The sequence below is a fragment of the Biomphalaria glabrata genome, chromosome 8, assembly GCF_947242115.1.
Source record: "Biomphalaria glabrata chromosome 8, xgBioGlab47.1, whole genome shotgun sequence".
NCBI classification, from domain to species: domain Eukaryota; kingdom Metazoa; phylum Mollusca; class Gastropoda; family Planorbidae; genus Biomphalaria; species Biomphalaria glabrata.
The window spans coordinates 39,892,335-39,905,850 of record NC_074718.1 but is presented as its reverse complement, the minus strand read 5'-3'; the positions used below and the strand labels follow the sequence as shown (position 1 = coordinate 39,905,850).

Sequence of the window (13,516 nt, the reverse complement as noted above, 5' to 3'; positions counted from 1 at the left end):
TCAGATAATCAGTATAACATATAAGATATATATATATATATATAACCACTAGTTCTATATATATGTATACATAATTAAGTATAAATGTTAATAAATAAATTTTTAAAAATCTATTTTACAGAAAACATATGACATGTGGCATACAGACAAGTTTACTAGATGGATCTTTCATCATTTTGGAAATACAAGAAGAGTTAATATTCCCTGTTTCTATTTTGAAACAAATCACAGAAACATTCTACAATTTTATTTTATATAATAAATACCAATAAATGTAAATACAAAATCACATTTTAATAGAGTTCTTCATTATACACACAACATTATTTTAGTATGTTCCTTTTCACTTGCTAGGTTTAGACAAAGCTTCGAATCAGGATTTAATATTATTATGTCATAGCCCAAAACTCCAGCAGGATGTTAGTTAATGGCAGTGGTCAATGTTTGAACCTGAGACCACAGAGAAGACAGTTCGGAGCGCAAACCACACAACTTTCTGCGTTTCGAAACGTATTGAAATATTGATCATTTCTATGTTATTGCAGTTTTGAATGTCCATTGCAATGATGACTTGATCTGTACAGGGGTTACATTTAAAAAAAATAAGAGTTTGATCTCATTCTTCGAATGATGCTACTTATTAGAAATTGCAAGGTGGAATAGATATTACTCATTAGAGGCCAAAAGAAAATCCACTGCCGAGGGAAGACGTAGACGTCGTAAAGAACATTTAAATTGACCACCCGCTAGGGCTGCGTAGCCATGGAAAATACTGCATTCCTCATTAATCTTTCGACTCGACTGCCAGCCTTATTTATTTAACACTTTAAATTATGAATAGCTCTGCATTTTTTAATAACAATAAAATATATATATTCAGTGATTAACTGGCAATAATTGGGTTACTAAAATTTAATAAAATGAGTTGCATAACTACATCAACAGTAGCCTATATGCATTACTGAATATTATATTGATGCCACAATTTATTTTCCACTTCCCAGAGAAAAGAAAACAAAAACAACTCCTTTTCCAGTAGGATAATCTCTTCTATTTATAGTCTAAACACAATTTAAAACTTTGTTACAGTTACAGATTAACTTGCTAACTTAACTATCTAATGATTCTATTTGTGAGATAAATGAAAATTCAATTTTTACATATAGATTTATAGAACTATTTAAGTAAGAGTGTAACAAAATCCATATTTCGTATATTAATAATAATATAGAATTGGTAGATCTAGGTCTAATTTTTGCCTGTTTTTAGAAATTTAGATCTAGTAGATCTAAATCAGACTACCTTTAAGTCTAGGTTAAGGTTAAAGCTATTTGCTAGTGTTGTACGAGGTTGTGACTCTAAAGATTCAAACTAAATATAATCGTGTACTACAATAACTACATTGAATGAGCTCAACATTGTAATTAATGTTGTTTTTTCCCCATATCTGGCCTATTTAGGGACGGCTATAGGTTAATAATCACTATTCAGTGTATAGATAGAGTATATAATTTTAAACTTTGTTTTTCTAGATCTAGGCCCAGCACCTCGATCGGATCAGTCTACATAGATCTATATAGATAGGTCTAATCTCTAAATATCCAATAGGCCTACTACTATTCCTAGATCTAGACTTCATCTAATTAAATTTAGGTCTACTTCATACATCATTAATGATCTGAGAAAAGAAGATCTAGCTCTTGATCAAAAACAGTAGATGTAGAACTAGAATACGCCTGAAGCAGTAACATAAGCCATAAATTGCGTAACTTGACTAAAACGAATTGAGGCGCGCGGTACTGCGTGGGCTGAAACGCTGTTCGCTTGACTAGACCAAGAATAAGCCGACAAACAGTAGATCTAACATGCAAAGCCATAAATTGCGTCATTTGACCTAATTTCCCCAACTCTAACATCCACTTTTTATAAATTGGTGTGTTTTAGTCGCCTTTGTTTTCAGAAACTGGCATTCCGGTAAAAAGGAATAGGGAAGTACGCTAAGCCATAAACTGAAAAATTTGACCTAATTTCCCTTAAACTACGTCATCGACCTTGGTTGTCTGGGAAATACTGATCTCGAATGGCTTCGAGATTGTGAAATTTAATAGTCCCTAAAACGCACATTAAATTGCTTATATCTAAATAATTACAAAGAATATATGTCTAATATTTCGTATGTATGTTTTTTTAAGCATTATGAAACTAAAAAAAAGTATTACACCGGTTTCCGCGTCTGACCCCAAAACCTCTTCAGTTGGTCTTTAAGCTCGTTATGCATGTTTAGAAAGCTTTTAACAAAAAAAATACTTTAAAAGAAATCTTTAATGCTTGTTGTAACAGAAATGCAATGTTGAGCATATTATTTATTTCTTGTTTACAATTCATAGAGGATTGTAATTCCGTATAAAGTGGGACACATCGCGATGCGCCTCAAACGCCTTTTTGTGGCCGTGTTTAATCAATACTTTGATAACCTTGAGAAAAACTAAATAATGACATTGAAATATGAGGATCTTGTTAACATATCCCAACAAAGATGGAAGTTTTATGCCCCTTGGTTTTAGTACGATATTAATTCAATCATACTATGGTGTTCCGTGTTACATCAAAAGCCGCCATTTTGGGTAGTAATTTCACACATTTTTTACAATTTCAATATTTCCCTAGCACCTTATGAGCTCAAAATATCAAAATTTATAGATTAACCATTTCTTAATGCAATGTAATGCAAATTGTCACATTTGAATAACAATCTTATGAAATACGGACTTTTTAGTGAACCAACACCTAGTTGTAACCAGTACTGGAGAAACACTCATATATGTAGATCTAGATTCTATGGACCGATGATGTAAATTATCATCTGTTGCTGTGGCTCAGGGTTAACAATTTGTCACCAGTACAATGACCAACTGCCTCTACTTTCCCCAACTAATGTCAGGTACCCAATACAGCTGGGCGGACTCAGAGGGGCCCTTAATTAATATCCCAGAATTTAAAAAATCTGCCTTTACCTGGGAGCCCTTGGTTTGGAAGTTTAACGCTTTACCACTCAGCCATAAACGTACATATTATATATTATATAATATGCTAGATATCTATAGGTTAGGTTATCTATTAGATATTAAAATAGATATCTATATAAATATTTAAAATAATTATTGTTTCTTTATTTCCAGAGCCCAGCCAGATTATTTCTAAAGATTAGATCTGCACATACTAGAGTTTATGTTTAGATGTTAAGATAGTTGACCTGACTAAATTTAAAACCTATAAACGTCTCAGTCAATCAGAAAAAACTGAAATCTAAATTTGACTCTAAATGATGAAAATGAATCGCTTATTTGGGGGTGGTAAACACAAAGGTCAGGCAACCAATCTTCAAGCCCAACGAGCCAAGCAAATAGAAAGTCTTAAGAAACTTGGGTATGTTTGATCTGCATGTTTACTCTTTTACTTAGAATCAGTTGATTAAAAATATTACAGCTATCAACAACCTCATTTACTACTCTTTGAATCCTATACATGCAGACACAAGGGAAATTCATTCAAATTGACATTATTGTTACTACAATAGATTTTGATAAAACAATGAATGTTGTTTGTAGATTGTTGTTTTGTTTATTGTTTAAGTTCCTTTTGCTTCTAGGTCATCTAGAAGAGAGAAAAAAATATAAGTTGTAAAGTTGAGTAGTTAGGTTTCATTTAAGGGCTACATTTTTTTTACCTGGTTAATGCTAATTTCTAAAGAGCTTGCCAGTTTTCTTTTATTTTTTGGATCTAACGTCATGGCGGAAAACATTTACATCCTCATAGTGCAAGTGCTATGAAGATCAAATCATGTGCCACGCCCTCACTGGCATAGAGTAAAGCAGATGGCCTCTGAAAGAGACAGCTGGAGAGCTCTCATAAGGGTGCTGGACAGACATTTGACCCGGGGCTGTCAAATGCTTTGTCTGTATCAGATGTGGCCTCTTTTTTTTTGCTCGAGTAATAAGAAAAAAGTTATAGATCTAGCATGTCGAATTTATTTTTGACATATCAGCTACTGCATTGAAGTTCTGAAGTTCAGCTAGACTCTAGAGAAGTCTATGACCAGCATTTAAAATACTTTTTCAGACCTTGCTAGATATCTAAATAAGGTTAGAATGTTAATGGGCTAGAAAAATTGTAATACTGTTCAATATTTCATGAATCCTCATTATCTGTCTGTGGTCCTGGCTGGGGCATAGGACACCAATCAGCTTTCTTCACATGCGTCTGTTCTGGGCAATTCTTTTCAAATCCCCATGTCTTGCCAATCTACTTGACATCTGCTTCCGAATCTTGGTGCTATGTATTACTCTGCCATTCCCTCTTTCTCTTCCCTTGGGGTTACGAGTGAGGGCTTGTCTTGTGATGTTGGATGCAAACTTGGGAAGGGTGTGGTTTATCTATCAATACTAGAACACATTTATAGTGCCACAGACCACCTAGATAAACATCATGTTCTAATTGGAGAACCAACTTGTGAAACTTAGCTAATTTTAAAATGGTTTCTATAGGTATAGTAATGCTGTAGTCATTTATAAATCTTATATAAGTTAAAACTTGTTGGTTATAAAATACTCTTTAATTATTCTTTTTAAATTTGTTAGAGCCCATGAAATTTTGAAGGATACTGAATACAGAGTTGTTACTCAGCAAGGAGGCACAAATTTAACCCTACAAATGTGAGTAGAACAACTTTCTCTTAATTAAAACCCTTGTTACTGTTTTATGATACATTATTTGATTGATTCATTAATTACCTGGTAACTGACCAAGGGTTAAAATACTGAGTGTTGGAAAAGTAGTAGGTATATGTCACCTGGATTATACCTGGTTATTTAAGTGGTGAATGGAGCAGCACCTGAGAGTTTGAATGGCATGGTGAATGTCAGAGGGCCAGATCCTAGTTGAACAGCAAGTACAAGGATTAAATGCTGGTATTGATCTGAATCTGTTCTGAAGTTGCTGAGCCAATTATAAACTAACTACCTTGCAAAAGTTGACTAGGAGTAAAGCTTCTAGTTAATATAATGAACTTCCTTGGCTATAGATAGGTAAAAGGTTCACTAGGACAAGTCCTTTGGAACATAGTGTATAAATCTCTTCTTTGGGAAAGGGGGAAATAACACAGTTGCTCATTTTCTTTTAATTTTAAACCATTTTTTTTTTCATTATAGTAGCCTACTAACTTTTTCTTTAATAATTTGATTCAAATTTATATAGCATTTTTATTCTGACCTTTACTAACCTATCCTATCCTAAAAAATACTGACGTTACATCACAAAAAAAGATGGCTACGTCCTACGCATGTCCCTAGGTCAATGTAGTCATGCATGTTAAATCAATGAGTTAAACTCTGCCAAGTAACAAAATTGCTTATCTTAAATCACTAACTTTAAACAAGCCGCCATATTGGTCAGTGGGAGGGTGTAATAATCTAGAACTCAATAATTACTTCTGACAGTGTTCAGTTAAAAATAAAAAATGCACTCAGTGTTAATTTCTTTATAGTTCAAAATTTTAAATAACTCTTTAAATTGAGGTTAGATTTAAAAAAAACAAAGAACAAGAAAAATATCATTAGATGGAAACAAAATATTAATGGCACAGTTTTATTCATATTACTATTTACTATGTCAGTATGCCAGTTAGGAGTTTTAATGTTTGCCTTTTACTTTTTTTTTCTAATAATTTTTCCAATCTTTTTTTTTTATTATCTCCAGAAATTTACCAGCACAGTTCCCAAGTGAAAAACCAATCCTCACTGTGCAGCCTGCAGTCACACATCCATGGGTGGATTTACAGATGAAAGTAGTGGGATGCCCTAATATAAACAATGTAATGTAATCACTTAGATTATTATTTTCAAAAGTGTAATGCTAGCTGGTCAAGGCCACATTTTTTATACGCTTTGCAAATTTCAAACGCTGACTGCATAACTAGGCAGGAGGAGCCTTGCAATAGAGTTGATATGTTACTTAAAGGTCCTTGGCATCACATACAAAGACTGCATCACAAACAAAGAGATTAGAAGCAGAATTGATACAGCCATGAACCCCAAAATGGGCTCACTACATATGTAATTAATGTCCCTCTTGCAGTTATAATATGCTTAATTTATAGTTATTATGGTATATCTTTGTCACTGTTCTGGTGCTAGAATGGTTAGGAATTATAGGGAAATAAAAAGCACTGCCTCATACTATGATCAAGAAAACTAGCACTAAGCTTTTAAGTAATTAACCAACATTGAATTGCGTTTTTTTTCGACTCAGAATCAGACACAACAGAATGAGACAACATATGTTCTGGAAGGTCAAAATTGGAACCAATGAAATCTTCCCATGTGGAGTGTCACCAGAGAATACTGACCATGTCCTTAAAAACTGCATTCTTTACCAAGAGGCCCGAACAAGATTCTGGCCCAGGGGTGCCACTTTTCCGGAAAAAAGATGGGTCCGATTTTCCCCCCCTCCGGGTTTGCCTTCTACAATTTTGTAAAAATCCAGGGTTTTAGTTGATTTAGATTTTTTCGAAATTTCTGGTCATTTTCCCCCGTTAATTTTAGTTTGTTAGTTCCTATCGCGCGAGACGCCATTTTTAAACAAAATCGACCAGTCTCATATCTCGCTATTCGCGAGACTTTCACTTTGCATGCGCACTAAGCTTTATTTACCAGTACAGTTTTTTTTTTTTTTTTAAGTGACAAAAAAGTGTAAACATTCTAGATCTATAGAGAATTTCTAGATCTACGGAACGCGCCTCGAATCGGCTCGATTTAGAGTCTAGATCTATTTCTATGATCAATCTAGATCTGATCTAGACTGTAAAGTCTTGTATTTAGTATAGATATAGTCTAGAATAGTCTAGATCTAGATCTACTCGCGTACCTAGCGGCTAGTCCTAGATCTAGAAATAGAAAGAAAAAAAAATTCATGAGTGAGAATTTTTTTTTTTTCCTGTGTTTTATATTTTAAAATTTGTATAGGTTCCATATAGACATAGAGCCTTAGCCTATGTCTAGAGTATTATAGAAGTAGGATCTAGATTTAGGATATTTATATCATTTTTAGATCAGAACTAGAATCAATGATTGAAGAATTAAATTAGTAAGTTTGCATTCGCCTGAAGGCTAGAAAAAATATATCGATTGGTCAATAGATTTATAGTTTTTTTTTTATACAAATAAATTATAACTATGTATAGGCAGTCCAGCACATTCTAGCCATCTAGGTCTACATTTAAATATTAGAAACTAAATCTTAATGTTCATTTTGGAGTAGATCTGTACTAAATCTCAAAATCAATTTTATCTTGTTGCAATAGATTTACAGGTCCATGCGTGTACATTGATGGAATCAGTTTTATCAATGTTGAGTAGGCTGCTTCAAATGAATAATGAGGGAAAAAATGTTAAGAGAGAAACATCATTTAAAATAACTGTGTGTTGGGTGGGGGGGTTACAAACATTGTTAATATAAAATTGTACTAAATCCTCTTAACTTGTATTACAAGCTTTATCAATAAATACAGACAAACTCTATTTATTATAATGATAGGCTTACTAATTACATATTTAAAACATGGGGGGGGGGGCATATTATGATACAGATCTAGGTAGTAATTTAATACTGTTCTTCTTTCGTAAAATTTTGGTGCTTAAATTCTATATGCGGTACGTTTCAGGGTTGGTAAAGTTTGGGGTTTATGATTTCAGGGTTTGTAAAATTTGGAAATTCTGGTTTCAGGGTTTACTTGGTCTCATCGGTGGCACCCCTGTTCTGGCCCCAAAGCACCCCAAAAGAAAGAAAACTATATGGAGAGCACCCTGATTTGGAAACCAGTGCACAGTTCAAATTATATATTGGTCTAGTCATCTGAATGCTCCAACATAAAAATGAGAATGAGGAAGAAGAAAAAGAATTGTGGTTTTAAGTATCTGAAGTTATATTGGCTGAAAAAACAAGCAGTTATATCCGTATGCAAGGATGAATTCTCAATAGTCTGTAGAGAAAGGCATTCTTAAGGAATGCCATGATCAAAGCTGAATTCCTATCTAATCTAGTCCATAGTTATGATGTTTCATGATACGGTACATCTCCCATATACTATATAAAGCCTTGTTTCAACTTAAGTGGTTTAGCATTGTAAAAGTAGACTCCTTCCAGACCAAAGCAGTATTTAATGAAGATTGAGAGGTCTGCAAGAGATTCTGTATCCTCTACCTCAGCTGCCTCTCAAGACTTACCTGCCCCAGTATCTCCAGCATCTTCTGCAACTTCCTCCTCCAAATAAGTCTTTTTTTTTTTTTTTTTTTTTTTTTTTTAAACTGTTTCATTTCATTTCTAAACATATTTTACATTTCCTTAATGTGTTTTATGATAATTATTCAGAGTAATATTTAGGATAGGTGTTAGGATCAGATAAGTGCATACAGTATTTACGTACAATAGTACATTATATTTTCCAAATTACACTGAAAATCAGTTTATAACGCAACATAGGAACGGATCAACATTGTTATCCGAGGACTTCCTGTATATATTTTTTTTAAATCCCTGTACTAACTGTACATATATTTTTTTTTTTTTTTTCTAGTTTTCTATGCATTCAGACTTGGGTCAGGCTGTACAGGCTGTACTAGAAGAATTCAAGAAAAGTCCTCCTGCCATTGTTCCCCAGCACTAGTAAGTTTTTATTTATCTATCAGTCAGTCAGTCAGTCAGTTGATTTCATCAATAAATCTAACTTCAAGGTACTTATTGTGCTCAATATAACCCTGCGTCAAGGTTTACGCATAACAAAGGCTGTAAAAACAATGTGTACAATCGGATTAGTCTTGACTTAGTTTGTGAGGAAAATTACAATTAGAAAAATAAAATAAAAGCTGATTTTGTTAAAATTTTAAAAAAAAATAAATATTTGAAGCTATTTCTAGTAATTTCATAGTTATAAGTAAAACATTCTAGATAACAAGTTTTCAACCTAATACTAAACAGATAGTTCCCTTTTCCTTTTTTATTCAACATTAATTTATTTGTAGATAGAATCAGCTTTTTAAAACTTTGCTTAATTTTTGTGGGTCATTAGGTTCACCAGCTCTAGCTGATTGAAGACTTAATTTTGTTTCTTTTTTTTTTTTACCTATAGCATCCTCGGATCAAGTAACCCAACTATTGGATCAGCAGTCACAAAACCAGGAGGACCACTGCCAAGCTATCCTGGCTTCAATGCTTATCCTGGTAGTCAGCCTAGTGCAATCCCCCCACCCCTGCCTCCACGGAGACCCCCAAGTGGTGTGGGTGACTTGGGATTGGATCAGTTGACACTGGGATCCATCGAAGTAGCAAAAATATTGTCAGAATTTCCTGCCTTGAAAGATATGAAGTATGTCCTAATTAGTTAACTGCTATTCCTTTGAATGAAAAAACAACTCTGTTCTGTGTCTTATTAAAACAGCATGAGAAAGATTTCAATATTCATAGTTTCAAGGATCGATCCATAAACTCTGTTTTAAATTACTTTATTGACCAAATATTTCCAAATCAATAGAGCTTTTAAAAAAAAAAACTCTCATTTTGAATTACTTTTATAATTTAATATACAATTGAATCTGGTTAATGGATGCTATCGCTTTGGTCTGATGAACTGGGTTCAAATGTATAATAGGATTTGTTTCAGTGCTTTAGGATTTAATTGAAAATGAAAACTATATGGGCGCTCTGAAAACTATAGTTTTAGAACTATATGTTAAAAATATTTGCATCTCTGGTTTCTTGTATAATCTATTGCCCCCCCCCCTTCCCCCACACACCCACACACTTATAGTAATATTGAAGAAAGTATTGTCATTGTCCACACCTAACAAGCTTTCAGTAACATTTGAAAAAAAAATATATGGTTTACAGTACTATGGAAAAATACTTATTTATATGTAATGTCCAGGGAATGAAACTAGACAGTAAGTTTACTATCATTTAGTCTAGCCGTAGAATTTCATCTTCTAAGCAATGTTGAAAATTCCTGGAAAAAAAAAACATTTCTAGGCTATTGTGTTCTCATTCCCTCATCATCATGTTAGATTTCTTACTGAAACTTTATATATAGAACTATGTTATACATGATGCTATACTTTAATTTGGGTTTCATTGGCTCTTATACTGTAAGTTGGTCATGCATGATGTTACTCCATAATGTGGCATTAGGGATTAAATTCATGTTACAATAGTGCAAGCAGATTAAATTGTATGAACATTGAGATGAACTAAGAATGTCTTCTTATCCTACACAGAATACATGAGTTGAACGAACTGTCAGAGGATGAAGATAAAATTATGGAGATGATCCAGAAAGCACCCGACCTGGGGAAGTTTATCCAACAACGCGAGGCTCTTGCATCAACCTGTGTCCAGTTAGCTCGTAAGTCCCTGATTATTATGTCATCTACATCCCAATCTTGCTAGATCTAAATGTTATAAAGTAAAAAAAAAAAGTCCATTTTTCAGAAACTGAAGCAAATAGTTTGGAGATTGATTATAAAAATTTAGAATCATGAAACAAAAACATGTGAGACTTGACTAATAATGTTCCATTTAGTAGAACTAAACAACAACCAAAAAATAGCTTCCTATTGACTTTTTACTTTCTCTGCAGTAACTGGTTTTGTTGGAAACTTAATATGTATATCAATATTAATGCTATAACTTTAATTTTTACATCATAGAGTCCAACAGTTCACATCTTATGATTAACTGTAGCTTCATTATAGTTAGATTTTTTGTTTGTTTGCTGTTGTATTGTTCATGTTTTTTAGGAGTTAAGTTTCTTTTATGAATAACATTTCAGGCATATATTCATGAATATTTTAGCAGAAATGTAAGAGTTATTTCCTCCTGTAGAAAGTAGTCATAAAATAAGTGTACAGATTTAATTTTCTTTTAGTGCAATTAGTTGGTATGGTTTGAAACTGAAGTGTAACTGGTATTAACATTCTGTATTTGTTGAAGGTTTTTTTTGGGGAACACTAACTTCTGGATGACTAATTAGCAGTAATTAACTACAGATACATTTCATTCTTTGTAAATAAGTGTTTACTAATCATCAATAGGTTGGTGTAATCCTTTTATGTAACAATTGTTCTCTAACATTAATTTTATATTATATTGTTGTATTCTTTTTGTGATCCATACACTGTATGTTATTAGATAGATTTTTTTAAATACGTTTTTTTCCAACTTAAAAAAGTAAAGTACCCTTTCAGGCATTGTGATCTACAGTTTAGGGCAGATGATGTAAATGTCATCTGATTTTCCCAAAGTACTTAACTAGATCTTATGGTTCCATAAAACATATTATAGAATTTGCTAAACTATTTTTAAAAATTCTGTGATGGCATCAGTAAAAAGTTAAGATTTTGGAAACAAAAAGTTTTTGATTTTTTTGTTGTTGTTGTTGTTTTTGTGTGTCTATATTCTAACCAGTATTTATTGTTAAAAGTTGTAGACTTGATGTCTGAAATAAAAGAACAAAAAAAATTAAAAATGCTCCTCTCCAATAACATTTCTCCCAAGATAACATCTTTCTTTGAGTCCCAATAACCATGCATATATATATATATATATATATATATATATATAAATATATATATAGATATTTATAGATATAGATATACATATATATATATATATGTATATATATATATAGATAACATTTGTTTAAAAAAAAAGATTTTTGTGCTTCTTAAATTTTTTTGAATGGAGTATGTATGAAATATATTTTTGTAATAATTGTTTTCAAGTCTGTAGACACGTTTATTTAGTTTCATCAATGTGCTTAGGGATTTATCTGTGTCAAGAATTTTTAGAGTGGTTTAAAATAACTATATTTATTGCATTGTATGTTTTTTTATATTGTTCTTAAAAAAAATTTTTAAATGGGTTATTTTAAGGTCTTAGTTCTAATCAGTGATTTAATGGAAAAAACTTTTAAAACATTCATTTTATTGAAAAAAGTGGAAAACCTAATTTTTGTTTATATCTTTTTTTTTATACATATTTTGTGAGTACCTGATACTACTAACAATTCAAATTAAAAAATTCTAAATTTAAAAAATGTATTTATCTTAGCAGAGATAATGTTTAGGATTTTTTTTTCTGGCCATTTTATTTCCTATAGGCATGCGTCATGAATCACCGTAAAATAAGTATAGCTCCCCTTTCAGACTTTGCAATCTATGGCAATAACTGATTGTCTTTATTTTCCCCAACTAATGATAGGTACCAATTAGAGCTGGTCACAACTCCAACAAAACACGTTGAACTTATTATCTTCGTTTTTTTAAGGAGCATCTGTAATTTTTCAAATTAGTTTAGAAATGATATAAACTTCTCTAGAATAATCTTGATGTGGACAGAATAGACCTTGTGGGTATTATTACCCCTGGCAGTTACAGTTATGACCTCTGGCTAAACACGCTGTTGGTGAAAACTACCTACAGGTTTTGAAATTAAATTTATGAATATTTTTTGGTTGTTGTTGTTAAACACTTATATACTAGATGGTGTTTGTATATTTTTAAATGGAATCTTCTTTTCATTTTCCCAGAATCAAATCTTTCTAAAAAGTCAGAAATAGAGAATTTAAGAAAAATCTTGTTGGCCAAGGTAAGGGTTAAATGAGCTTTATGTTGGAAGTGAGTCATTTCCCTTTGTCATGTATGGCTTGCACAATGTCCAGTCTCATAGCACTCTTTAATATATATTTATACTTTTCTAAATTCAATACTGGCTAATCACTTTTTTGTTTTTCAGTTAAAAAATCCAAGCCACTAAGTTTCAAGGATTGGCTAGTCTTATAAAAATTTTGAAATAAAATACATGCATAAAAATACATTTTAAATCAAGCTACTAATTAATATGTGGTACTTACTTGATTATTTGTAAACATTTTTTTCTTGTTTTTAAGCATTATCAGATTAACTGCCTGTTTGGCTTAGACTAAGATACAAACAATTTGGTGATGAATGAATATTAAATCTAGTTTCAAAATTAACAAAAAACAATAGCATTGGAGATTTTGATACAGATAGAGATTAGTGGCAAGCAGTGGTACATAGATGCCTGCTAGATTCCAGTACATAATTAATCAGTTCATAATTTGTTTGGTCGCACAGTGGCTGAGTGGTAAAGCACTTGCTTCTGAACTGGAGATCCCAGGTTCGAATCCTGGTGAAGACTGTGACTTTTAATTTTGGTATGTTTAATCTTTACATCATCTGCTGTATAGACAGCATGGTCTCAAAGGGGAACTTTACTTTCTCTGATTGTGTCATAAGGCTTGTCTCGCTTCAAAACAATATTAAAACTTGATTCACTCGTTTAGTGACAGGAAAACTAAATTATTCCATTTCTGTTTATCAGTTCTTTTGCATAATGTAATTTGCATTTTTCAACAAGGTTGTCATTGCCAGAAGTGGTAATGGATATA

The 13,516-nt window shown here is 32.2% G+C and overlaps 1 protein-coding gene across 8 annotated transcripts in view; it reads left to right on the top strand.

Annotated features, from left to right (window-relative positions):
* LOC106075977 (vacuolar protein sorting-associated protein 37A-like) overlaps positions 1–13,516 on the top strand; it is a 36,847-nt gene that overhangs the window by 16,063 nt on the left and 7,268 nt on the right. For 3 of the 8 annotated variants that reach the window (XM_056039567.1, XM_056039565.1, XM_056039566.1), the window contains exons 2-9: positions 122–274; positions 3,180–3,426; positions 4,638–4,712; positions 5,755–5,869; positions 8,630–8,718; positions 9,182–9,418; positions 10,323–10,450; positions 12,635–12,693. In XM_056039567.1, coding sequence (XP_055895542.1) covers positions 3,323–3,426; positions 4,638–4,712; positions 5,755–5,869; positions 8,630–8,718; positions 9,182–9,418; positions 10,323–10,450; positions 12,635–12,693 — 807 coding nt within the window. In that variant the 5' untranslated portion in view covers positions 122–274; positions 3,180–3,322. The remainder of the gene's footprint in view (positions 1–121; positions 275–3,179; positions 3,427–4,637; positions 4,713–5,754; positions 5,870–8,629; positions 8,719–9,181; positions 9,419–10,322; positions 10,451–12,634; positions 12,694–13,516) is intronic. The other 5 variants (XM_056039564.1, XM_056039570.1, XM_056039571.1 and 2 more) reach the window with 2 other exon arrangements.